Source organism: Centrocercus urophasianus, unplaced genomic scaffold (assembly GCF_019232065.1).
Source record: "Centrocercus urophasianus isolate 14NV4802_14NV808 unplaced genomic scaffold, USGS_Curo_1.0 seq_15, whole genome shotgun sequence".
Taxonomy (NCBI): domain Eukaryota; kingdom Metazoa; phylum Chordata; class Aves; order Galliformes; family Phasianidae; genus Centrocercus; species Centrocercus urophasianus.
The window spans coordinates 39,737,795-39,762,581 of NW_024884697.1; the positions used below are offsets into that span (position 1 = coordinate 39,737,795).

Here is a 24,787-nt window from a genome sequence, read left to right on the forward strand (position 1 = left end):
AGAAAGTGTTTTTAAATCCAAAGGGATGTTTTTAAAAGGAATTGTATGTGGTACTCATCTTTTGTCAGAATTACTACAGATTAGTTACATCCTCCACCATTTGTAAAATAGAAGAAAATGATAAAGATGAAGCATTTATGATCAAAATCTATCTTGCATTAAATAAGAACTTATTTTACACACAAAAATGCATGTTACATACATATCAAATTTACTGATGAAAAGATTCAGCAAACACCAGTTTTTTATTTCTTATACTACTGTTATCTGAATTATAAAAATATAATTGCTGAATTGCAGAATGAAGAAAGCTAAATCCTTCTCAAACGAGCTCTGAAATGGACTTGGGTCTATAATGCATTGTGTAAACTTCAAAACTCTTACCAGATAAATTAGATAAATGCTTTTGCACTTTCCCTGGAGAAGATCCACTGCTTTTAAGAGCAATTGAATTTCATCAGAATTGTCAAAGCTGAAATGTATTAAACCACTGATTTTATGTATTATTTTTATTTAAAAGAACAAAAAAAAAGCCTTAAAAGGTTGCAAATTTCACTTGAACTCTGGCATCAAAAATGGTTTTGTTGTAATCATAGATTTGTTTGGGTTGGAAGAGACCCTTAAGATCATCTAGTCTCAACCCCTCTACTATAGGCAGGGATACCTATAGAACAGGTTACTCTAATAATTGTATAGTTGCAATGCTTTGTTTTGAAGCATTTTAACAGTGATTCAATTTCTCTTTAATCACTTATGTGGCAAATATTGTCTTTACAAAACAATATTCATTTTACATTTAACGGCTACAAGGAAATCTTTAGCTGCTCTGAGTATTTCTGTCTTACCTGAGAGAATACAATCTTATAATGATGCTTCCTCCTTATGTGCATCTTAACCACACGTTTACGTTTCTGTTGACCACCCCTTACTTCCTGGTTACAGAAGGCAGGCGGACAGATAGTTCTTTTTTCCTGGCAAAGCTGTTTGCTGAATGCAGACACAGTGTCTTGTGATTCCATCACCATGACGACAGTTTATTTCGCATTAAAAAATTTGTACCAAAGCCGGAATTCAGCTCAGTGCTTGAACATTGTAACACAACCATACTGAGACGTTTGCTGGCTGCATGACCCTGCAAAAAGTTAGATTGTGGATTTCAAATGGACACGTTTTCATACTATTAAGATTTGAGCATCTTACTGATTGGTAACATCTGCAAGAAAACGCAAAGCAGTTGCCCTTGAGTCCAGTATCTCAAGCTTAATCAGCATATGTCTTACAGTCTATTTTAAAGATGCTGGGAGACAAAAACAAAACAAAAATAAACAAAAAACACCCGGGGGGGGGGGGGGGCGCCCAAACCCCCCCCCCCCCCCCCCCCAAAAAAAAAAAAACAAACAAACAAACAAACAAACAAAACAAACCACCCCTCTGTGCCTCCTGTGAATGGCAGACCCTCAGTACCCAGAACATTTTCCATGCAAACCCTGCCTGTCTCCACCTGCCAGCTCTCACTGTCAGGCTATAGGCATCCCTGCACTCCTCGTCAGGTCTTCAGGAATCACCTTACGTTAAACCTATACCATCCGCACTCTCCCTGTCTCCATAATTACTTCTGCCTGACAGAATGACGCGAACTCCTTCCATGTTAGGATAGGCTAATTTCCAGCCCTTCCCATTACCCTTCCAACAGGAACCACCCCCCCGCCGCGAGGCGCGCCCTCCAGCCCGCCGCCTGAGCGTCCCGTTGCCATGGTGACGCTCTGGACGCGGTGGAGGCTCGCCCTCCGTTCCCGGGGACTACCCGACAGCGGTTAGTGGATGGGGAGTTTCAAGGCGGAAGGGCTGACCGTTCTTCTCTGCGGCCAGTAGGAGAGGTGAGTAGCTGCTCGGAGCTTGGAGCAACTGCCCGGAGGGGGCGGGCTGCAGCCCCCCAGCGCGCAGAGTGCAGCCGCAGGGAGATGCCCTTCCGCGGTGCCCTCTGGAAGGAGTGTTTTTTATCAACGTACCCTATGCCTTGGTCCGAGAGGAAAGACGGGAGGGAACGAGGCTGCTCTCTCCCTGTGAAGGAGCGGCTGTAAGCTGCTTCTCTGTCCCTGGATTCTGTGAGGAGATGGGTAAACATTTTTCTACCTGTTGCTTGCTTCTTCTGTAGTCTGAAGTGTTTAGAGCAAACTTCTGCTGCTCCTTCTGAAATGTAAAGCCAGCTGTTCAGTATTTATATATTTAGCTCACACTAAATGAGCACACTCCTTATTTTGGCTGACGTGGGTGTGATAGGTAATATTTTCTTTGTGTAGCTTTGAAAGCAGGTACGACTCTACAGGAAGTAGAATGTCAGAAGATATCGAAGAAATTGAAAAAGAAATAGAAAGTGAATTAAGTAGAATCAGTGTTTCTTCCTTCGAAGCAGATGAACCTGACACAGTGGTACCAGAGGAATCTGTGAGTGACACCGAGTCAGTAAGTGTTCAGATGGCTCATACTGCTTTTACCCGTAATTAAAAGTTGTACGGGATCTATAGGATATTCAAGTAGATCTCATATCTATAGGATATTAGTGTAGTTGGTCATACAAGACCATTAATCATATAAATTTGATACAAACGGTGGTTGACCAAGGTCTATGGTGATTGACCGTCAGTGGTGATTGATTATGTGCTCACATGTTAAAAAATGCAGCACTCTTTACAACAATTTACACATCTAGAAAAGGGAGACCATTTTCCCTAATCTTTGAGAAGATTATATTTTGAGTAGGAAATGTCTATATGGGAAAATAAGTTGAAACATCAGATGTACGTACATACCTTAAATGTTTATTGCACCAAAATTAAAATTAATTTTGCTTCTGAAGGAGTTGTAACATCCTTATGGAAAAGATTCTGTTTTTTCTGATTTTAATTTTTTAATTTTTGTCTCAACTCTTAATTTATTTATCTGTGACAGTTACAAAGGAAATATTAATTAAAGCATTTCTGAAGTTTTCAGAGGATAAGCTACTAAAATGTGTAATTCAATAAATGTAAAATTTAATTAAAATGTAAGAATGATAATTATTAATTGTTCAGTGGATGATAAGACAGTGGGAACAGTGAGAATTCGCAGCACAAAAGCTGTGAATAATTTTGGTAGCAAGTGCTACTAAATTTCCATTGGTGTTTTATGGATGAATCCTAATTGAATCAGTATTCTTGCATATTAAGTATTTACCTTTAGCTGTACCAGTGAGATGAAAATGAAGAATTTGCATGAACTGTCTTATTTTTCTAGATTTCAGATGATCTGCCAGATTCAGTTCTCTCCTATTTAAATTTCATAAAAAGCAGAAATCAAGATGCTGAGAAGGTTATACTGCAAGACTTAGAAGATGAAGAAACTACAAGTAAGCAGGGATCGCAGTTAGCATATTTATGCAACTCATATTATCACTAACAATCATCAATAAAACAATGCAAACTTTTAAGTACAGCAAGCAGTAAAACCTATTGCATCAGCTTCTGAAAGCACACTGAGTATCTAAGAATAAAATTATGCAATGCTGTATTCTCAGATTAAGTTTTGTTTGATTTTTTTTTTTTCCTAAAAGTTCATCCCATGCTAAAGTATAGAACAACTCAAGTTACAGAATCATTTTCTGAAACAGAACCTAGGACAGATTCTTCATGAGAATGTGATATGAGATGAGGTCACTACCAGCTAAAGTTAAGAGTGCAGATACAATTGAGACCCATAGGGTGTTTAAAGTCTGCAGAGTTATCCAAACTAGCATTAAATGAAATGACCTTGCCGTTGGGAGCAGCCTTTCTGTGCCAGTTGTGTGTCTGAAGCCAGGCTCGTAATTCTGGAATTCTCTGTTGTATTTTAGTTATTCAAAGAATTGTGGTCTTCACATACATTTGAAGTTGAACTGTATGAACACATACAGTTGTTTGGGAGCAAAAGTTCAATATTGTCTTTACATTTTGATATATGGGGAAGGTTACTTTACATTTATCCTACTTATAATAATTTTATAATATTTATGCATTTATCCTATTTATCCTATTTATAATAAGCAGTCTTTTGTTATTGTTGTTACTTTTGTAGTTCTATGTCAGTTTTTGACTTGTTTGTCATAAGTTCTACTGAATGCTTCTATGCCGCACATGTTCAACTATTTCATACTGTGGAACTCTTTCACAAATGCAGTTTGCTCTCATTGGGCTCTTACAGCATCATTGTGTGTGTTCTATTTTGGTTGTTGCTTTTTTGTTTGCTTTTGTTTTTAATTATTTTTGGAGAACAAAATTTAAAGAAAAAATGCTTTACTTTTTGAAATATTAAAAAAAAAAAAAAAAATAGTAGTATAGAGCAGGTAGTATAGAGCAGAACTGGGTACTGCTAGTGGATTTTCTCTCTGTGTACTAAATTATATATTTATTTCTTCTTTAGGTAATATTCATGAAGTAATTCCTTGCTATGCTTCAGATAACTCGGCAGAACTGGCTTCTGAGTATAATGAAGATCCAGAACAATTTAAAAAAAAGGTATTTACTATTTAAATATGTATATAGTATATAGTGAACAAAATTCTATTCAGTATAGTAAATAATTTATACTTGTTTAGATAGCTTGCTAATGAGACATATAGATATATTCAGTTTTATTTCTGTTAGGCTATCCGTATGGTATTAAGTTGCATTTGTTGGTTGTTCTTTAGAAATGGGTCTCAACAGATATGCACCATATTTAGAATTTAAAATTTGGATTCAGTTCTCTTTATCAGTCCTTTAGATGTTCAACACAGCAATTAACAAAACCAAAACTGAATAATCATTTCTTCTTTATTCCAAGAATAATATCTCAATAGTATTGTAACACTTCTGACACTTTTAATCTTACTCTTTCTATGATGATTAGAAGGATGTTAATGCCTGTAGCTCTCAAGGACAAATCAAGAGTCATGAACCTTGGTTCTTTTATATTTTAATGAGATATGAGAGAATACTTTGCTGAAAGTTTTATACAAACACCATCCCGTATTGAATTTAATCACTTTTTGTTTGTCAGCTGTTTTTTATTAGTGAGCACTTTTGCAAACATGAATTTTTATTCTCTGAAGACCATTATTTAAAATAGCAAAATTGCCTTCTGTGAATTTAGAACTTAATCTGTATCCCAAGCATGTGATGAACAGGTAGTAAATAAGCAGGAATAGATTAATTCTTGACATTGAAAAAATGAATGAAATACAGCAAATCTTGGTGTTCATCGCATTGTTTTCAAATAGGCTGCTTAAAAATGTACAAGCGACTCATTCTTTGACTATCTCCATAACAGTTTGGATGCATAATAGTAGTGCTTCCATAGAAAGTAGAGCAAAAACAACCCCCAGTACAAAGAGTTTATTTTTCCAAGTTAAAAATGCAAAATACACTTAAGTAAATAAATAACACAGAAGTACTGTTTTTTAAGGGGAATTATGGTAATATTTCTTATTCTAGAAAATATCTTTGTGACTGACCTATTTGCATTATTCAGTGTTCTAAGGATAGCGGTCAGCAGTGAGTTTCATTGTAAGATGAAAAGCATTATACTTGTTCTGGGAGATTTGTATAATGTTCTGCTTTTAATTTTTGTTTCTTGTTTCTTAATCTAAACTATGTTAGGTACTATTTGAAATTGAAAACGAAGACTCGAAAGTTCCTACAACTCCTAGTTATAATAATCAGTCCATCAGTGAAGTAGTCACTGATGACCTCTTTCTTACAGGTAAGCAAATGCATTATTCATTTGCTTATGTTGGTTACTACTTCCTACTTTTCTGTTTTCATAAGAATCATAATACTCTGTGTAAAAAAAAAAAAAAAAAAATACACATTGCAACTTGCAGTAGCCTTCATGGACTGCATGTGGTTTATCTAATTTTGGAATCACAGAATGATCGTTGCCTTCAATGTCTCGATAGAAATTTACTTCAGAAAATATTGCCCTAGAAAGACTTCAGTAACTTTAAAAAAAAAAAAAAAAAAAAAAAAAAAAAAAAAAAAAAAAAAAAAAACAGCCTGCAAGTGGAAGCCAGACTGGAGTCAGTAAAATGATGTTGGGGGTTGGACTCGATGATCTCTGGAGGTCCCTTCCAACCCCTACAATTCTGTGATTGAATTCTGTGATTCTGTGATGTTTATTCTTTAGCCACAACTTGTTCTATTTTTTATACTTACATAAATTTGGATCTTGTCCATTTGCCCCAGCCATTACATGTTTTCAAGTGGAATACATCAGACATAAAGACCCCTGCTAATAGCCAGAGAAGGCATTTATCTTGAACACAGAGTGTAATCCTGGCACACACACTGTAGAATAGATATTGCTGTGGCATCATCAGAGGTTGCAATAATAAATGTTCATAATAGTTCATATAGTACAGTATAAATCATTCAAAGAAAGTGCTAATTGTAGCTCTGATTTCGTTGGGAATATATATTTCTGGGTTTATCAGCACAGAATCCTTTGGGTTGTATTTGTTTATCAATGCATTAAGACCATGTCCTCCAAAGCTTATTATTAAATCAAATAAAAGGTTTTTTTGCTTAATTACAAATTTGTAGCTGATGTTGAAATGAACATAAGCCTTACTTATCATGAAGTAGAAGAAAAATGTAGACAAGAATTTGAGCAGTGGGAAAAAAGACAAAGTGAGATTGAAGATGACAAGAGGAAAAAGTGGAAAGCTGAGAGAGAAGCACAGGAAAAACAGAATGAAGAAGACCATGCCAGAAGGGTGCAGCATCTGGAGAAATTTGAGGCTGAAAGAATGGAGTTAGAGCTTCTGCACAAGGTGATTAATGATATTTAGATAATGGTTTTGCCACCTAGATTAATTGAATTTAAGATCAAATGTGAAAAAGTGAGTGCTGTCCCAGATTTTATGATCATCCTGCACTCTACCTAGCTTTCTGATACTAAACGGACACGTAAGACATATTTAAGAACTATCTATTGAGATAACTTTTTTATTGCATTGACTGACAGTGAATCTATGTTGAATGACAAGTTATTCTTTTGACTTTGCCTGTACAGAATTTTTACAATACTATACCAGTACTGGAAATCAGTGTTGTTGTACTAAATTACTCACAAACAAGAAGCGGCCAGTGTGTTTTAATGTTTTTTTTACATAGTTATTCTCTGTTAATTGTCAATCAGATGTAATTCTAGGCACAGACTTTACTTTTTTCTTCCTCTGGCAAACCAGTTAAAAACGTTCTTTCAGCTTCACTGAAAAAAAATTCCTGTTTTGAAGATTGTAGGATTATCAGAAACATACCAGCACAAAGTTGATGTTTATGCTACTTTCAGAACTTTCATTTATGATATGTTGCTGCTATAATATACCTCTTCTTTGAATAGTGTTTGCATATGCATAGCTTTCATTTTTGATAGTACAGAATTTGAAGTGCAGTAGTGCAGAGGAGAGTGGCAGTTGTTTGGACCAAATACTGGGATGGTAACTCTCTGAAGGTACACATCTTTCAGTACTTGACCAAATCTGCATTAATTTGAATGCCAAATTGTTTATTTTGGTACTCACACAGCTGAGTTTCTCATTTGAATGCAGGCATTCATTCACCAAAGTGGGTAATTTTAAAGTCAAGATGGAGGAGTTGAAGGAGAGGTTATTTTGTACAATAGGTTTTGTACAATAATAATTTAAGTTGATTTATTGTGCAGAAACAACAAACTGTGATGGAAGATGAGTTACTGAAGGAAAAGAAAGCTTGGAGAGACAAAATGATGCAACACGAGGTAAAGTTGTACAATGAGTTTTTCTTAAAAGACTATGAGGTTGCTGTCATATTAGAGAATGTGTGTTATTATATAACAGTTAATATACCAATTTCTGCCTATTAATAGTAAACTCGTGCCAACACTTGCCCTATTTTAAAAGTGGTTGAAGTCTATCATGACTGTTGAAGTCTATCATAATTGTTATTTTGACCTAGGAATTAATCATGAAGCTACAGCTGCAAATAGAACAGGAGAAAAGGGCATTTGAAGAGCAGAAAGCAAAAGAAAATAAACACCTGACAGAACAACAGAATACAGCAGCTGTGAAAATTCAAGCTAGATTTAGAGCCTATTTAGTTCATAAAGAGTATGCTCCCATCTTAAAACAGAGGAAAGATGAAATAAAAAAGAAAAAGAAAATACAAGAAGAAATTGAGAGAGAAATGAAAGTAAGAGAGGAACAAATGAGGAGGCGAAGGGAAGAAAGAATACAAAACAGAAAAGAAGAGAAAAAGAGACAAGAAGAGCTCGAAAGACAGAGGTATTTGGAACAGGTAGGGAGACGTAAGGAATATGAGAAAAAGAAAGCAAGTCTGAGACTGGAAAGAGAAAAACAGCTGCAAATAAGAGAAGAACAGAGAAAATTAAGAGAAAAAATAGTTAAAGTTACGATAACTGAAAATGGGAAAAATAACAAAGAAAACATAAAAGAGGATAAATTGACAGAAAATATGGATGTATCAAGAGATGAGAAAAGGGAACTAAATAAGCAAATAGAGGAACAAAAGGAAGAGCAGACTGAAATGATGGGTGAAACAAACAGTGGGATGATTTCAACGGAAAGAAAATTGACACCAACATGGACTATGCTAATCTCTGAGAAGGAGGACTCTTCTCGAGTGAATAATGAAAACACATGTATTAATTTGGTAACATATGTAGAAGAAAATTACTCACAAACAAAAGAATTTAATAAAGAATCTTTGGGTATCCACACTTTGAAGGATGAATCTGTTGGTTTTGGAGCAAATTACATGGTAGAAAATAAGTCAGATAATACATGCAGCGGCCAGTCAAATGCTACTAATACAGAAGACCAAGATCAATTTTCTCTGTCTGAAACAATAAAGAAAACTGTATTTCTAATGGAGGATGCTAATGAGGAAGTCATAAAGAACTGGGACACAGTTCAAGAGGTATTTCAGTATTCCGATAGATTAATTCTTCCCAATGATATTGAAAAAAAGAGAACGAATTGGATGAGCACGTGTAAATCTTGGTCTAAAATATACGAAGAAAACCAAAGAAAGATACCAAATATTAAAAAACAATTAAGGAAAACTTCTGTTAACAAGATGCCTCCATTAAGTACACAGAAGATAATTCATAGTGGTCCTTGGAGTACTCTGCAGCAGGTAACTAGGCAGATTTAGAATGAAATTGGAAGCTGAACCATCACTGTTTTTTGGGGGTTTTTTGGTGGTTTTTTGTTCTTCTTTTTTTGGTTGGTTGATTAGTTGGTTGTTAGGTTTTTATGTTTGTGTTTTTACTTTGTTAGTTGTGTTTTTTAAAGCAGAATGCTATTTTGGAAATGAAGTGCTATTTTGGGGGAGAAAATTATCATTGGGAAGGATATAGATTTCAGTGGGAATTGTTCCTCTGCACAAATGGTAAATAAGGCCAATGAGAATTATGTTTGAATTCCTGTTGATCGTTTTGGAGCAGAGTGATGTGTCTTCAGATATAGTATCTTAAAATTATAGAAGGTAGGAGGTCTTAGCTTCTGTTTTCAGCTAAATTAAAATGGCTTTCCTTTTGTATATTGCTCTGCATTTAAACTCCTTCCACATCTGTTTTGTCTTTTGAAAAAGACTAGTTTCTACCAGAATCAAGACATAATTGATGGTCAACTTATAATTGACCAAGTGTTGTTTTGCCATAAAGAACACCTTGGTTCCCAGCAGTTATGGAGTATCACTGTCTGCTTTCTCTATGCTCTCATCTTCATATCCACTCTGAGGTGACATACTGGACTACATACTCCTTCAGTATGAACTATTTCCATCTGTTCACATGCACTCATGACAGCATGATGGGAAATAGTTGATGCTATTAATGTATTTTTTTTAGTTTTAATCTTCCATTCCAATTCAGTATCATTAGTACAGCATCAGTTTTATTTGTTTTAAAGTGAACGTTGAAATCAAACTGTCTTTTTATTTTTTTCCCATTTAATAGATCAGATCTATAAATGTGAAAAGATTAACATATTTGTTGTTTACATTCTCTAAAGTGTCAATAAAATGCAGTTTTGTCTCTATCTAGAGAAAATAACCAGAATGTGACGTTCTATAATAAATGTTCAATATAGTAACAGTTAATCTTCTTTATCACATTAATTATCATGTAGATCACAACACTTACACTTGAAGATTTGCCAGCTTGTAGCCTTTCGACACTGTCAGAGTGTTCAAATCTACAAGTTTTGACTCTGAAACGCTGTGGATTAGTTGCACTGGAAGGGCTAAGTAGCTGCAAAGACCTGAAGTATATCAACATGGAGGTACTAAGTATATTTGATTCTTTACCGTAACTGGGTGAAAGCTGTCAGTGTTGCTGTTCAGGTGGTTGTGCAGTTGCATCCAAATGAATGTAGAGTCATAGAAATGCAGTACCATTTAGATTGGAAAAGATTTTTGAGAGGTTCAGAGTGTGTGGTTTGCTCCTACTGCCACCCTGGACAGCATGTAGATTTTAGTGCTTTGAAAAAAGCATAAGAGTATCAGTAAAGTACTCCCCAAAATAAACTGAGTTACAGAAGCAGATTTGCATTGTACATAGCAATTTGCATTGCACCAAAACAGCACAAATGAATCAAACTATGCTAAGAAAAGTGGTAGTATCATCCTAGTATTATATACTAGCATATATAGTAATTATAATTACTATCATTTGATTGGTAAAATATTCATTACCTTCGTCTATCTGAGGTCACAAATTGATAGGTAGGTACTGTTCACCATAGCAGGTGTTCAGCTTAGGCAGGAGTAGGTCCTTTGAAATGCAAACTCTGGATATTAGTGAAAATTACTCACATAAATGCTCCAGGAATAATATGGCATGCTACACTAGAGACGTAATCTCTGGGCACTTGTTACTGCACATTATCCAACAAGATGTTCTAAATTTAACTTTTAATGATGATACAAAACATTTTTCTGTATGGTGCATCTTATTTCTGGAATTTAATTTACATGAAACAACTTTTCAATTCTTTTTCATGTTGCTTAACAACACTCACTCATAAAAAAGTTAGTGTGCCCTCATTATTCGTAGTAGACTTGTGAGTAAGTAACATCTGTTCTTTCCAATATATTTTTTTCTTTACTTTTCTCAGTTGACATCAATTCAGAATGTAATTTCTGTGATTCATTAATTTTTGGTACATCAATCTATGAAAGCACAATAGCAATATGAGAGCACAATATGCATATCTAAGCTGAGAGTCTTTCTAAGTCTGGTATTTATATGCAAAAAATTCTAGATCAAATAATGTCGTGCACGGAACTGGTTTTTTTTTTGTTGTTTTTTTTTTTGTTGTTGCTGTTGCTTTTGGTTTTATTTTTATTTTATTATGAAATTTTATACCCTAAAAAAATATACAGGATTGTCTCACTGGAATACATCAGAATACTTCGATGAAGGAGGAGACTTATAGAAGATTCACTTCTATTTATGCTTTACTCATACTTTAATAATACACACTGATGATAATAATAACACTTTGACTATACTGGCTGATTAGGCTGTTTTCTTCCATGCAGTCTTAATGCAGAAACAGCCTCTTTTGTGAGGAATCAGTGTTATAATTCCAAAGGAGGCATTAGTGCATCTTTGCCAGCAGCCGAAGCTAGCACCTATATCTTGGTGGGAATAGGAATTAGACTTTTTGGCTTAATCTGTTGGTTGCAAGGGCAAGGAATTTAATTTTTGTTTTGTTTTCTTGGGTATCTGCTGCTGGATAAGCAAAAACGAACATCAAGGGCAGCGAACAGTGAAATGAAAATCAGACAAAGCATTATTAAAACAGCCAAAGGAGAGAGATGTTAAAAGAGCAAGAACTTTTGGAGAAAGTATTAGCTAAGAACTGTTAACGTTAGTAACCAGAAGACCTTTAAATGCAGATTTTCATTTTTAGTAAATAAAATTCCATCAAAGTTAACACTGTCTTCATTAATATCTAGAAAATATAGTGTTTGCTATGGATTTTTTAGTCCAATTTCCTAGGCTTTGAGAAGCTAGCAAAGATTTGGAAAGCTAGCAAAGTGTTTGGAAAATGCCCCTGTATCCTCAGATTCTCCTTACAGTTTTTGTTTCAGCTTCTGGGCGTTTTCAGAGCCAGAAAGCAATGTGAGTTACATCTTTGTTCTATACCAGTTGAACACAAAAAATGCGGGTTCTGATTCATTAACATATTTTCTTAATGGAAAAAAATAGAGATGCCATTACTCCTAGCTAGAATTTTAAGGTAAAAGTAAGTGATGGTGATAATCTACTATATTTTTACATTTAATTCTGCTGATTCACTGCAGATGCTATTTAATATTCCAGTTTTCCTTTGTTACAGGAAAACAACATTCAGGTAATTGACTGTGAAAATCTGGAAAATCTCTGTATTCTGATTCTGAATAAGAACCATCTTTCATCAGTTTGTGGCTTGAATGGTTGCATAAATCTCCAGAGTCTTGAACTTTCCTACAATAGAATCACTCGAATTGGTAAGAAAATTAATGAAAAGTTATTTCAGTTTGAATAACTGAATATTTGTACTGCTTATATGTGAGGTTATATTTCCCTTAGATTCAGAGTCAGCCAATAGCTAAGCCCAAGGAGAATGAAGCAATGGATTTAGGACACACCTCTATTTTAAACTGTAAACTCAACTTCACATTTATTTGTAGTATGGCTTAGCGACAGTAACTATTTCTATGTATAAGTCATTATCTGAGTGTGCTAACCACACTAACAGTGGACCACAACCTTTCTGCTAAAATGCTGCCCATTCTGGTTCCAAACTAATCTTCCATACTTACTTCTCTCTCTTGCTCTTCATTGCTGCTGATTGCCCCAAAGCTGGAAAAAAAAATAAGTTTAATGTGCAGTCGTGCAACCTGTTTAGGTGCATCTAGTATGCTGACACCTCTTATAACAAATTGCATTTGTAAATAGTATTTGTTAGGTCTGGCAGATTGTGGACCACTTAGCATGGAGTCAAACAGGTAGCATTCACATACCCACAGACAACAGATGCATCAATATTTAAAAACTTTGGACCAAGAGATACCTGTTGGCCAGCCGGGAATTTTTCATGTAGGATTTGCTTCTCTCCCTATTGCACTGCCTGTCTGACTGTGAAGTGCTTAAGGGGCAGGTATTGTGTCTCAGCTTCTGGCAAGTCATAAGAAATTGTATTGTGAGCTTTGTGTTGTATAGATTTTGTATAGAATATTAGTAATCAGGATCCAGAGCTTTTGCAACTGACAAAAAACTGGAAAGAGTAGCATTGTCATCGTTGCTGTACTTAAGTGGAAAAGCTAGGTTTTTTTTGGTTTTAGAATCATACACAGAGGGAAGACCATTAGTGGTCCCTCAAAAGCAGCATTAACAGTTGAGAAAAGCTAGCAGAGAATTGCCAGATTGTTACATGAAAATAAGGTCTCCAGGAAGAAAGGAACAAATTTTCCCCAGGTAAGTATTGTAGCAGGTTGAACAGACCTAGATTTAACAGCTTCCCTATGGCTCCAGTGACTTGGGTTTTCGTACATGATATATTGTGGTATTTGTAAAGGCCACTAAAATAGAAATCGCTGTATCACTTGAGGGTTACAATATTAACACAAATTAATCTTCAGAAATTTGTCTGTTAAAATAATACTTTCTTATTATCAAGAAGAAATTCCATGTGGCAAGTAATAGGTTTTGTGTATAAATTGCAAAATATTTGAGGGAGGACTAAAAAGGCAAATTTCTAGCTGTATTCTTGTTCCACACTGAATCTGAAAGCAATATTTGGAAAGATATCTCAACAGGAGTAAAATACAGGAGATTTTGATTTTTTCATTTCATTTGCCCTGATTTATATTATTAATTCTTTTTAAAGTATGTATACTGGAGAGCTAGGTGTACAGCTGGAAAACAAAACTATTTTAAGCTGCTGAATGAAACAATCACTTAAAGATTTTTATTAAAAATGGTTTCTGTTGTGTAAAAAAATAAAAAACAGCCATAAAGCACAAAGTTGCAGCAATGTGAAGACATATAGTGAAATCCTGTAGTAGCAAGAGTATTGCAAATAGAAATAGGAAATCTAAGAAAAAAATGTTGATAAGTACAGTCTATAAATTTAGGGTTCATACTGATATTTTGTTGTGGTTTTTTTTTTCTACTATATGCAAAATTAAAATAATCATATTTATGAAGAATTTATACTATCTACAAATAAAGATACTGGAGTATCAACGTTTGCTATAAAGTCATATCAGTATGCTAATGAAAAATGATTAAAAAAAATGTTATTAAATGCTTGCTGTCTTTCTGATCATTCTTTCAGGTGTACCTTATTTGATAAAAATGTCTGCAAGGTTACTTTAACAATGATGTTTAGGATTGGAGCAACTGTGTGGAACTGTATTTTTGTATGGAAAATGTAGAGTAAAATCCTATTGTACTTTCTGTTTTATTCAGTGTGGAGTTACATTTACTAAGTTTCTGGTGAATTTGACTGGGTACACATTCACAAAAGTTGGTTTGGAATCAGTCCTCCACAGCTGCAGTACAATGCAGTGTGCTTTGTTCATCCATCTTTAACAAAGGGCATATGGTGTTGCTTTTTGTTTGTGTTGTTTATATTTGTAATACTTGCATTTTAATGACTTATTGTTGGATGCATTTTTTTTCTCTTTTTCTTTCCTCTTGTTAAAATATAGCTTCAGTAGGGGAAAAATGAGAGTTACCAGAAAACCCTTTAACAATAAAAATACAAGAAATACGTCTGTTACGCTTTTTCACTTAAGGATGTATGCTCACAAACAAAGTTGTTAAATCAGTAGTATATTGAAGTTCAGTGCTTATGCATTTGAAAGATGATTTACACAAGAAGTTAGACGAAAAAGTAACATTTTGACTTGATTCACGAAAGCATGCTTTCTTAACTTGTCTGAATTGTCTGAGGACGTTGGCTTAAATCCCTACAGTGCTAAGAATTAAAGTGCATAACTAGCAACTCTTAAATGTTTCTTTGGACCTACTGTTTTTAAGAAAGCACATCAAGGATTTTTATCAAACATCTTTCAATTCTATTCATTTTTGTTTGTGTGTACGTTTTTCATCTTCATGTTCACAGCCATCTTTTAGTCCTCCTGCATCATTTGTCTTTGTCATGCTTACAAGTTACTTCGGAACTGCATTGATAGCTAAGATAGAGTCCCTAGTTAACAGACTGGAGCTCTACTTAGCCATCTGCCGTGTTACTTAAGTGAGAGTTTTCTATAAATTTTTTCTGAAACTATGTGCTTTCTTTATCAGAATGGCTTTTTCCATTCCTGTTGTTGATTGCATCATGTGAAAAACAGACAATATCTTCTGGAAATGTGCACAAGATTTTCATGCTTATTTTGAATTTTGCACGTGTATGAAAGAATATTAAAATACCAGGCATTTGTATTATATTATTCTCTCTTTTGTATTTTTTTTTCTTGGACTGTATTTGATAGTTCATAATAGACTGTGGTCTCAATTGTATTATAGTGTTGACGTGTCTGTTCTAAGTGATGTTCACTCCATCTATGACAGGTGATGAGGATGAAATGCGGAAAAAAAAACCCCACAATATTTGTGCAGTACACCAAATAGGCAATTTCTAGATCCTGTATTAACTCCTTCCTTTTTTTTTTTACTCCATGTCTAGTCTATCCTCCTTGTTCCATTCTATGCTAATTCAGTACTTTTAAATTTATCAATACTGCTGTGCTATGAAAATTTAGATACTGCTCTTGTGAGGAAGTCTTGGAAAATATTAATTTTTAATGTTCAGTGATAGGAAATTGTTTTGAGGCCACTAGATGGTGCTAATTCCCTTTTTATTCTTACCTGAGCATGGAAAATAAGAAAAGAATTGGATCTTGCAGTCAGGATGGTATGTCCTAAGTATGCTTTAATTTCTTTTAAAATAAAAGAATCTGAATAAAAGAATAAAAATCTGTATATTTATTACCTAAACACTGTTTTTAAGTTATATAACATAATATTTGTTTCATCTACAGGATGTTGTCTCTTTAATATCCAGTGTGTTATGTGATTGTGTTATTTTGACTGAATGCTTTCCACTTTTAAAATTACTGTAATTTGAAATCCTGTATTTCCTGTTGTTTTTAATTGCACTGTTAGCCTTGGAATTTAATCTTTCACTCCTTTTTTTTTTTCCTTATTTTTTCCTTTCCATATTCTAAATAACGGATAGTGAAAGATGGTATTCAGTCTTGCAATCTAGTTTATTCCCAGGAGTTTATTCACTTCTGCAGAGCTTGCTCAGCTTGCTTATGGAAGTTTTGGGTAACGTAAAAATGAGACAAAGTATTACGTCAAACCTGTGAAGATCACTTGAAAGAAAAGTACATTCAGAATAGTTATTAATTACTCAAGCGTAGTAAGTACAGTTTATCAGTTAAAAAAATGTTCTGTTCTAAAGTGTTTTTGAACTGGTCTATTAGTTAATAGGATCAGAAATTTATGAACTATACACATAGTATTTTTGATAGAGTCAAATGCAGATAATTTTTTAAAACTTGTACATAAGTAAGACTAATTGTTACTGTGTATAATACAGAGACCTTTGTTCTTGGTAAGTAGAAATTAGCTTTTTTATTTTAGGATGGCTTAATTCAGATCATACCTTTTAATTTTCAGGTGGTTTGGAATCACTGAAAAGCCTTCAGCAATTAACTGTGGATCATAATCAGTTAATTAGCACAAAAGGTCTTTGTGAAGTACCTACTCTCATACATCTAGACTGTTCTTTCAATCATCTCACACAAGTTGAAGGTATTGAGAGTTGTGGACTACTTCAAATTCTGAAGTTACAAGGCAATAACCTCCAGGAGGTAAAATCCTTGAATTAAGTGGTTGTTTATTGTACCTACATCTTTCTTAACGGTAATGTGGTTCAATCTGTTCTGATCATGTCTGCACTGCTTGCCTGGGATATGAGTTATTTATTGGTTGCTCTTGTTTTCCTCTTAGAGATTTTTCAAAGGTGTAAAAATTGCCATCAGTGGTAGCTAAGTATTTTCTTGCTCCGAACTCCTTGGAAAATTGGATGCTCAATAATTATATTTTATATCCCTGTAAACGGTCAATAATTACACTTACTTCCTTGGTTTATCACATCTAGCCTTCACTTTGTATCATGCAATCATGACTGTTTAAAATGTCACTAAATACTATTGTCATTCCAGATGTCACACCAGTTTAGGTTACTTTCAGTAACCTCAACAGAAAGGTGGTTTGCTAAGTGGACAATTAATCGTCTTTACTGCTGATGATTCTCTTGCACATCTGGGAGCAGAAAACTATTGTCAATAAGCAGCAGAAATAACGTATTAAGAGTATGGCTCTTGACTTCCTTTTTTGAAAATTTTTCTTGACTCTTCAAACTATGTGGAGAACACTAAAAAATATTTACCACCTGATTTGTAGCAGTTGTTGGACAATTAGTGGATACATAATAAGAAACTGATATATATATATTCAAAATGTGTTTTTTGCTTGTGTTTAATAATGATTGATGTGTTAAAAATTTTGCTGTTGTTTCTCTGACTTGCAGTAATTTTAAATAATATTCTCTTCTCTACTTAGCTTCCAAGGCTGGAAAATCATGTTCTGCTAAGAGAACTATACTTGGATGACAACAGCATTTCTGCTGTGACAATGCTTTCTTTGTACTGGTTGCCCCTGTTGCAAATTCTTTTGCTGTCTCAGAATAGGTAAAAAAGAAAGATTCTTTCATTTATGCAGTTGATACAGAGTAATTTACTAACATAACACTTAACTAATAAGTGTAATTCTCAATATGCTTAAAATATCACCAGCTTTTTCAGATATTCTTGAAAAGTGTGTTGTTGAGAAGTAATGGCACCGGCTACTTTTAATTATGAGAATTCAAAACAGCAGTAACTATGAAAAGTATTTTTTTTGTATTAGATGATAATTTTTGAGCATTGCAACTTTATTAAAACCATAGCGTTTCTTTTTTTTCTTTCTTTAGCAATTGTTTCTAGAGTATGTCTGTCAAACTTCATATTCTCAGCTAGTTTATTCAAAACAGACTTTAAATGCTATTTTGAATATAACTACTAGAGCTAAAATGCCCAAGTTTGAATGTTCGTCAGGCTGTTTTTTTGTTTCACGTACATGATGGATGCTCACAAAACCAAGTTTTAGTACTGCATACCTTCTTTCATTCTTCAGTGTAACAGTTCAGTTTGAAGGCATAGGTGAGTAAGGAGGGACCAAAACAAGCATCATAAAACTAGATGATGCCTTGGAGTATTACATAATTGTCTTTCTTTTCCATTTAAGGGAAGAAAAGAAAAGGAATAACTACAATTCACTGTGTCTTAGTAATAAAACAAATTTTGCAAGTAAATTTGTAGAAAATGTATTTTCTTACTGTGATGTGTTTATTCTGGATAGGATTTGTCTCACCTAAACACATAGAACATACTGTTACACACAGTATAAAGAATATGTTCTCTGAACTAATGGGGTTTTTTGGGGGGGCTGTTTTTGTTTTGGACATTTATTTATGGCTATGTCCGTAATGAAAAATTTTAACACTGCATGAAAGAAAACCTGATGTGCCTACTCGGAAGACAAAATTTTAAGAACAGCAGAACAGGTTGTGTTGGTCTGGCCATGTAGATAAACCTTATGTCACATTATCTCATACTTTTTATTTATTATCCATTGCACTACTTTCTTTGTTCAATGACCACACTGTCTGGTCTACTTCTCTGAACTGAGAGAAAGCACATATAAATGGATGAGCAAGTTACAAATTAGCAACACAAAACAAAACAAAAAACCCCAATTATTTATTTTCTTAATGTATTTGTACTATATATCAAATCTTTGAGACAAACAAGACAAGATAGCCTTGAATGCACATTAAAGGCCTCCAGATTCCTGACATTTCAGTAGCCTGATCTTCTACACCCACTTTACGTATGCTTATAAGCAGCTCCGTGTGTGTGCTATAGCATAAGTAACTCAATGTTCTATATAGCAACAATGACTGTAATGGAGAAATCTGTTGAAAGAAAAGCTGTTTCTTTACTTTCATCCTGCAGCTAGTGCCATTTTGTGATTTTTTTCTTTTATTTTTTTGTTTTTTAAGAATGCATTGAGTGTCATTTTATTTTTACTGGTTGTAGGAAGCCTGTATAGTTGTAATGCTGGAAATCTGCATTTTTTTAAAAATGAAGTACTGCTGAAAAAAAAAATTTACACTAATTTATAGGTCGTTGTTGTTGTTATTTCTCAGATGTATCATAAACCAAAAATTGCTAAAGATAAAACTCCTAAAATATGTATTTTTTTTTTAACCCTACAGTGTAGCAACAAGGAATGACAGCATGTAGTGGTGAACTACATGTGCATCAAATATAAAAGCACCAACAATTTTTTCACCTCTGCTTTTATTGAGTATTTTGCTGTGGCTTTTGCAGAGGTAGCGTGTATTTGATTGATATGAAGTCAGTGGTGAATACCTACTTGGGTTAGTTACTGCAGCACTGTGGCTATGAAGACCTGCACTTTCTTTTAGACCAACTGGAAAGCACATTCAGTTAGTTTTAAATAGGAACACTTTCTTTTTTCTTATGCTTTTCTTATAGATAAAGATTCAAGTACACATGAGAAAAAAATTACATATTTAATACACAGTAAGATTTCATGTTTCTATCTACAAGTAATGTCACTTAATTCTGTAGCTTACTGGTTAATTTATTTCTCATTAAAAAAAGTTCTACAAAGTGACACTGAATCAATCTGCTCTTCAATTAGTCTTTACATTTTTTGTGTAACATCACAATAGACAAACATCCCTCTTAATTTTTGTTTTAATATGCCTAAATTCCTTTTGCTTTCCGTTGTTTTCATTATGATAACTTAGGTGTGGTATAGAAAGAATTAATATTAAAATAATGAAGTCGGCTGCAAAAATACTGTGACATCTGGGAAACTGATTTGACAGGGATAAAATTCTTTCTGAATTTGTTGCTCATGGTGTTACTGGAACTAAATACATAGTACTTAATAGATTTTTTTAATATATAAAAATGCTAAAAAAAAATCAGATTAATTCTTCATGCATATTGTTTTCCCATCTTAAATACACATGGTATGTCTTTTTTTTTTTTTTTAAAACCTATTTTCCCACTGTCATTGTAAGGCATTCTGTTTTGAGAATTTAATAAATTTTCCAGAGTCAGCATAATATGTTTAAGTGTCATCGGATTGAATCCAGTCAATCCTGTGAAAGTTATACTTATTATAGTATTGAGTCCTGTACTTCCCCACTCTCTTCCTCTTCCTAACCTAGACCTTCTCTTACAATTTTCAGTAATTTTTTGCTGATCCTATGTTTATCTCTGAGGGTCTAGCATGTACAATACTGATGAAGGGTATTCATCAGTACTTTTTCTAGGCTATTCACGAAGAAAGTAAATAACTGCTAGATAGCCTACATTGTATTTAGTTATTAATTAAAATTTAATTTAATAATTTAATTTAATAATTAATTAAAATATGATGAATATTGCTAATTAAAGTGTTCTTACTCTTAAACTATGGAAAAGAAATAAGCATTACATTACTATCTGGATTAATGTAAGGGTTTTTTTTAATTATCTTTCCCTTCCTGTGAACATCAGTTATATTTTTTTCCATGGAAAATTATTTTCTGTGGAAAAGCTGACTGACAGCAAGATTTACACCACTGTAGAGTTACTGCTATCTGTGTTAAGAAAGCAGTTTTCATTTTCTGTTGCATACTTGCTACTATTCTAATCTCTTAAATCTTTTTTTCTGGTTTTTTTGTTTTTTTTTTTTTGGTGACTATCTGTGTCCTGTCCTGCTACAACCCTAAATGGGAGCAGAAAGAGGAAACTATTGCTTGCTTTTCTTCAAATGTATTTTACTTTTGTGTCTTCTTTGTAATTTATATCTCTCATATGCCCTGGGCTAATGTGACAAGGTCAAGTAGTATTAAGTTTTCGGTAATGTCCTTTGTCTTTCTGGTTTGAATTTTCTTAGGGGGAAAAAAATTGACAAAGAATGTCAGTAAAGGGAAAGCTAGAGAATGACAGGAAAATGTTTTAACTCTCATAATGCCAACAGCAGGCAAGGATAGTCCAGCAGTCAAATAGAATTCACCACAGTGTGTACTTAGATCCATGAACCCGACTCACCATAAATAAAATACTGAAGTATCATTTGTAGAAAGAAGAGTATTGTAAAAGCAGTGTTTCAGTTGCTCATGTCAAGTATGGCATTTATTTTCCTAGATATTCTTGAATATGTAAATCTACAAGTATTATCTGTGTCATGGATTTTCAGTCTTTCAACCACGCTGTAATTATATTTGCTACAAGTATTTAATACTGTGTACATATTGTGTAATTGACTGGCCATGAGAACCTAAAATACTGATATTTCCTGTACTGAGTACCAGACTTCTTTTGAGGCTCAATGATTTTTTAATTAATGTTTTTTCATATTTTCTTTGATTCTGTGGAAAAGCAGTAGGGAGGTGATAGAACTAAACAGAACTAGAACCAGGCCAACTTTAACATATGGTTTGAGAAAATAATTGAGTGTGACACATACTGAATTGGTTTTATTTCTGTTTTTCTGAATTTACTATTAATATATTGTCATATATAAATATGTTTTTGCCAACTGAACGAGGAAGTTTTGTTTTGCTTTGTTTGCGTATATAGCAATTATCAAGAATAAAGAAACCGCAACCAGTGCTTTGTCAAGAATTTACCCAGAATTAAGTCCAGCACTGTATTTTGGTTCTAATGCCTGTACTGGAGTGCAAGATATAGTCACACATTTCAGCAACAAACAAGCATTTTTGGTTCTGAACAATTGTAACTTTGTATAGTAAGTTACAGATTTTGAATGGTCATGTTTCTGACCATAGGAATTGTGACTTAGAGCTTTCAAAGACAAATAATACCGCTATGAAAAAATACTGGTCCCCATGAAGATTAACAGTTAGAAAGTGACCACACCCAGTACCACTTGTATTCGTATTTAACATAAATCAAAAGTAACTTTTTAAGTCCAAGATCCTTTGTACAGACAAGCATCAACTCAGTTTCCTTGTGTTTATTCTTCAGCAATACAAATAGGAACTTTGTCCTGGTCTTGATGCTGCAGTGTTGTGCAAGAAAACCTCCAACTCTAATAAGTACTATTTTGTAGCTGTGTAACTGGCACTTTATTGACACTGTCTTACAGAAGTACCCTAAGAGAGGGAGCACTAAAAGTCTACCACAAGAAAGGGTAAACTTGACTATTTAGGATATACGACTTTGAAAAAAATTACATTAGTTTTAAGATCTAAGAAACAATGAGAGAAAAGGATAAGCAAGCTGATGATAAATGAATGAAATGGGCTGGGGAGAAGCAGATTTTATTTTCTCTCTCACATCCAGGTCTTCTGTGTTATTCTAGCTTAACGAAAAGCCAATTGAACTTTTTAAATTTTACAAGACTTACGATCCTATTTAAAAAAAAAAAAAAAAAAAAAAAAAAAAAAAAAAAGTAGCATTTAAATAGCAAAATTTGACCAGCTGTGAAGGCTAAGAAGTGCTTTTAAGTGAAAGGAGGAATTTTGGTAATTAATTCTAGCTATTGGATAACTTCACTAAGTTAGATTTAATAAATGTAAAATATTCTGGTTCCTGTGTATTTACGAACTGCTATTTTCTTTAATTGAAAAAAACATTTTCTCTTTTGTTCTAAGCTTAACTGAGCTGGTACCTTTAAATTCATTTGTATCTTTGGAAAAGCTGGATATCAAAAATAACTACTTATCAGGTGAGTTTGTAGAATCATAGAATGCTTTGGTTGGAAGGAACCTTTAAGATCATGTAGTTCTAGTTCCCCTGCTATAAACAAAGACACTTCCATCTAGACCAGGTTGCTCCGAGTCCCATCTAGCCTGGTCTTGAATGCCTCTGGGGAGTGGGCATCCACAGTCTCTCTTGCAACTCTCCTGCAATCCAGTGTCTCACAGTAAAGAATTTCCTCCTAATATCTTGTCTAAATCTTCTGTCTTCCAGATTAAAGCCATTTCCCCTCATCTTGTTGCCTTTATAAAAAGTCCCTCCCCAGCTCCCCTTTAGGTACTGGAAGGACACAATGAGGTCCCTCCAAGCCTTCTCTTCTCCAAGCTGAAAAGCCCCAACTCTCCCAGCCTGTGCCCATAGGGTGTTCCAGCACTCTGATCATCTTCTTAGCCCCGCTCCGGACCTACTCCAACATTGCTGTATAAAAAAACATTAACAGTTGTATAAAAGCATTTTAAAAAGCCATGCAAAGAAGTTCTAAGTTCTATTATAAAATTATTTGAATATTGATTGTTCTACATATATATCGTTCAAATATTATTTATGAGACATACAGAACATATTTATACATTTTTCAAACATAGGTGTTCTAGATATTGCTAATAATTGTGCTGTATTGGTAACAAAATTGTTTGCAGTGCTTTTTGGTTTTGGTATTGTTTGTGATTTTCACTAGAAATCATTCTGTTTCACATTCAAATTGATACATTATTTTCTTTCCTACCTGATCACAGACCTTAAAAATGTCATTACATGCTTAAGTGGATGCAATCATCTAATGGAGTTATCACTCAGTGGAAATCCTTTTCTCAAAGAAAGGAATTGGAGGTAAATCAATAAATAAAATACTAAATTTTTAAAAAATCAGCAAAAAACTGTAAATAAATTTTTTTAGACAAAATACATTAAATTTGACTAACATTTCTATGTTAGCATAAATATAATTTTAATTAAAAGATTTAATGATTTTTCATGTTGGAAAAAAAAAAAGTTATGGCACTGTTAGCCTTTTAGAGATTTTTGTTTGGGTAGGACTTCTGTGAATGTAAATATGCATTTTTTCATCAGTCTCCTTAAAAACAGAAAGATCCACATAAACATGTGGCCAAGAGAATGCTGAGATGTCATATGGCATGTCATCTTGGAGAAATACATATTGTTTCAACTATTAATTATCCTACACTGGGAGTTAACTACCAGCCTCCTTTCAAATTAACCCGTCTCTGATTAGTGACCAGAGATTCTTCTGGAACTCTGGAAAAATATTAGTCCCACTATGGGACTAATAATGGCAAGTCCCATTCTGTAGTAGAAAATAGATTATAGAGTATAGTATAAGTAGCAAAGGAATTAAGACTGTGTCTTCAATTGCAAACTGGTATTATTTTCCTAAAGCTGTTTGCTGTCATCTATTTGCTTATTTTCTTATGAGTTCAAATAGCTATTAAGACTATCATTTTTGATAGATTTATATTTGATTTATAAAAATATGTGTATATATTTTGTTTTAGTGGAGGTCTCCTGGTTTGTTGATAGTTTTTTAATCTGAAACCCAGTATATAATCCTATCCATAAACACTTAAAAGTTTCTGAGAACTGTTCAGTTAAAGTACAGTAGCAGTCAATGTATAGTGTGCTCTTTTATATTCTCTTGAATTACTGCTCTGTAGTACACAGGCCACTGAGAGCAGAAAAACAAGTAGGAAATGCAATTTTAGACTTTTGGGTGATATTTCAGGTGTATATTGTAGGAGTGTCTGTAGACTCTTACTGTGATTCCATTAAATGTACAATGAACTTTTTTAATCAGTAAG

General features: G+C 33.8%; 1 protein-coding gene across 1 annotated transcript in view; it reads left to right on the top strand.

Moving 5' to 3' along the window:
• Positions 1 to 2,334: 2,334 nt before the first annotated feature.
• Positions 2,335 to 24,787, top strand: part of LRRIQ1 (leucine rich repeats and IQ motif containing 1) — a 96,693-nt gene continuing 74,240 nt past the window's right edge. Inside the window, exons 1-13 of the mRNA XM_042816215.1 lie at positions 2,335 to 2,463; positions 3,274 to 3,385; positions 4,435 to 4,529; positions 5,652 to 5,754; positions 6,594 to 6,823; positions 7,717 to 7,791; positions 7,989 to 9,188; positions 10,184 to 10,336; positions 12,401 to 12,551; positions 16,738 to 16,931; positions 17,686 to 17,813; positions 22,868 to 22,941; positions 23,708 to 23,801. Of these exons, the coding sequence (XP_042672149.1) occupies positions 2,335 to 2,463; positions 3,274 to 3,385; positions 4,435 to 4,529; positions 5,652 to 5,754; positions 6,594 to 6,823; positions 7,717 to 7,791; positions 7,989 to 9,188; positions 10,184 to 10,336; positions 12,401 to 12,551; positions 16,738 to 16,931; positions 17,686 to 17,813; positions 22,868 to 22,941; positions 23,708 to 23,801 (2,738 nt within the window). The remainder of the gene's footprint in view (positions 2,464 to 3,273; positions 3,386 to 4,434; positions 4,530 to 5,651; positions 5,755 to 6,593; positions 6,824 to 7,716; positions 7,792 to 7,988; positions 9,189 to 10,183; positions 10,337 to 12,400; positions 12,552 to 16,737; positions 16,932 to 17,685; positions 17,814 to 22,867; positions 22,942 to 23,707; positions 23,802 to 24,787) is intronic.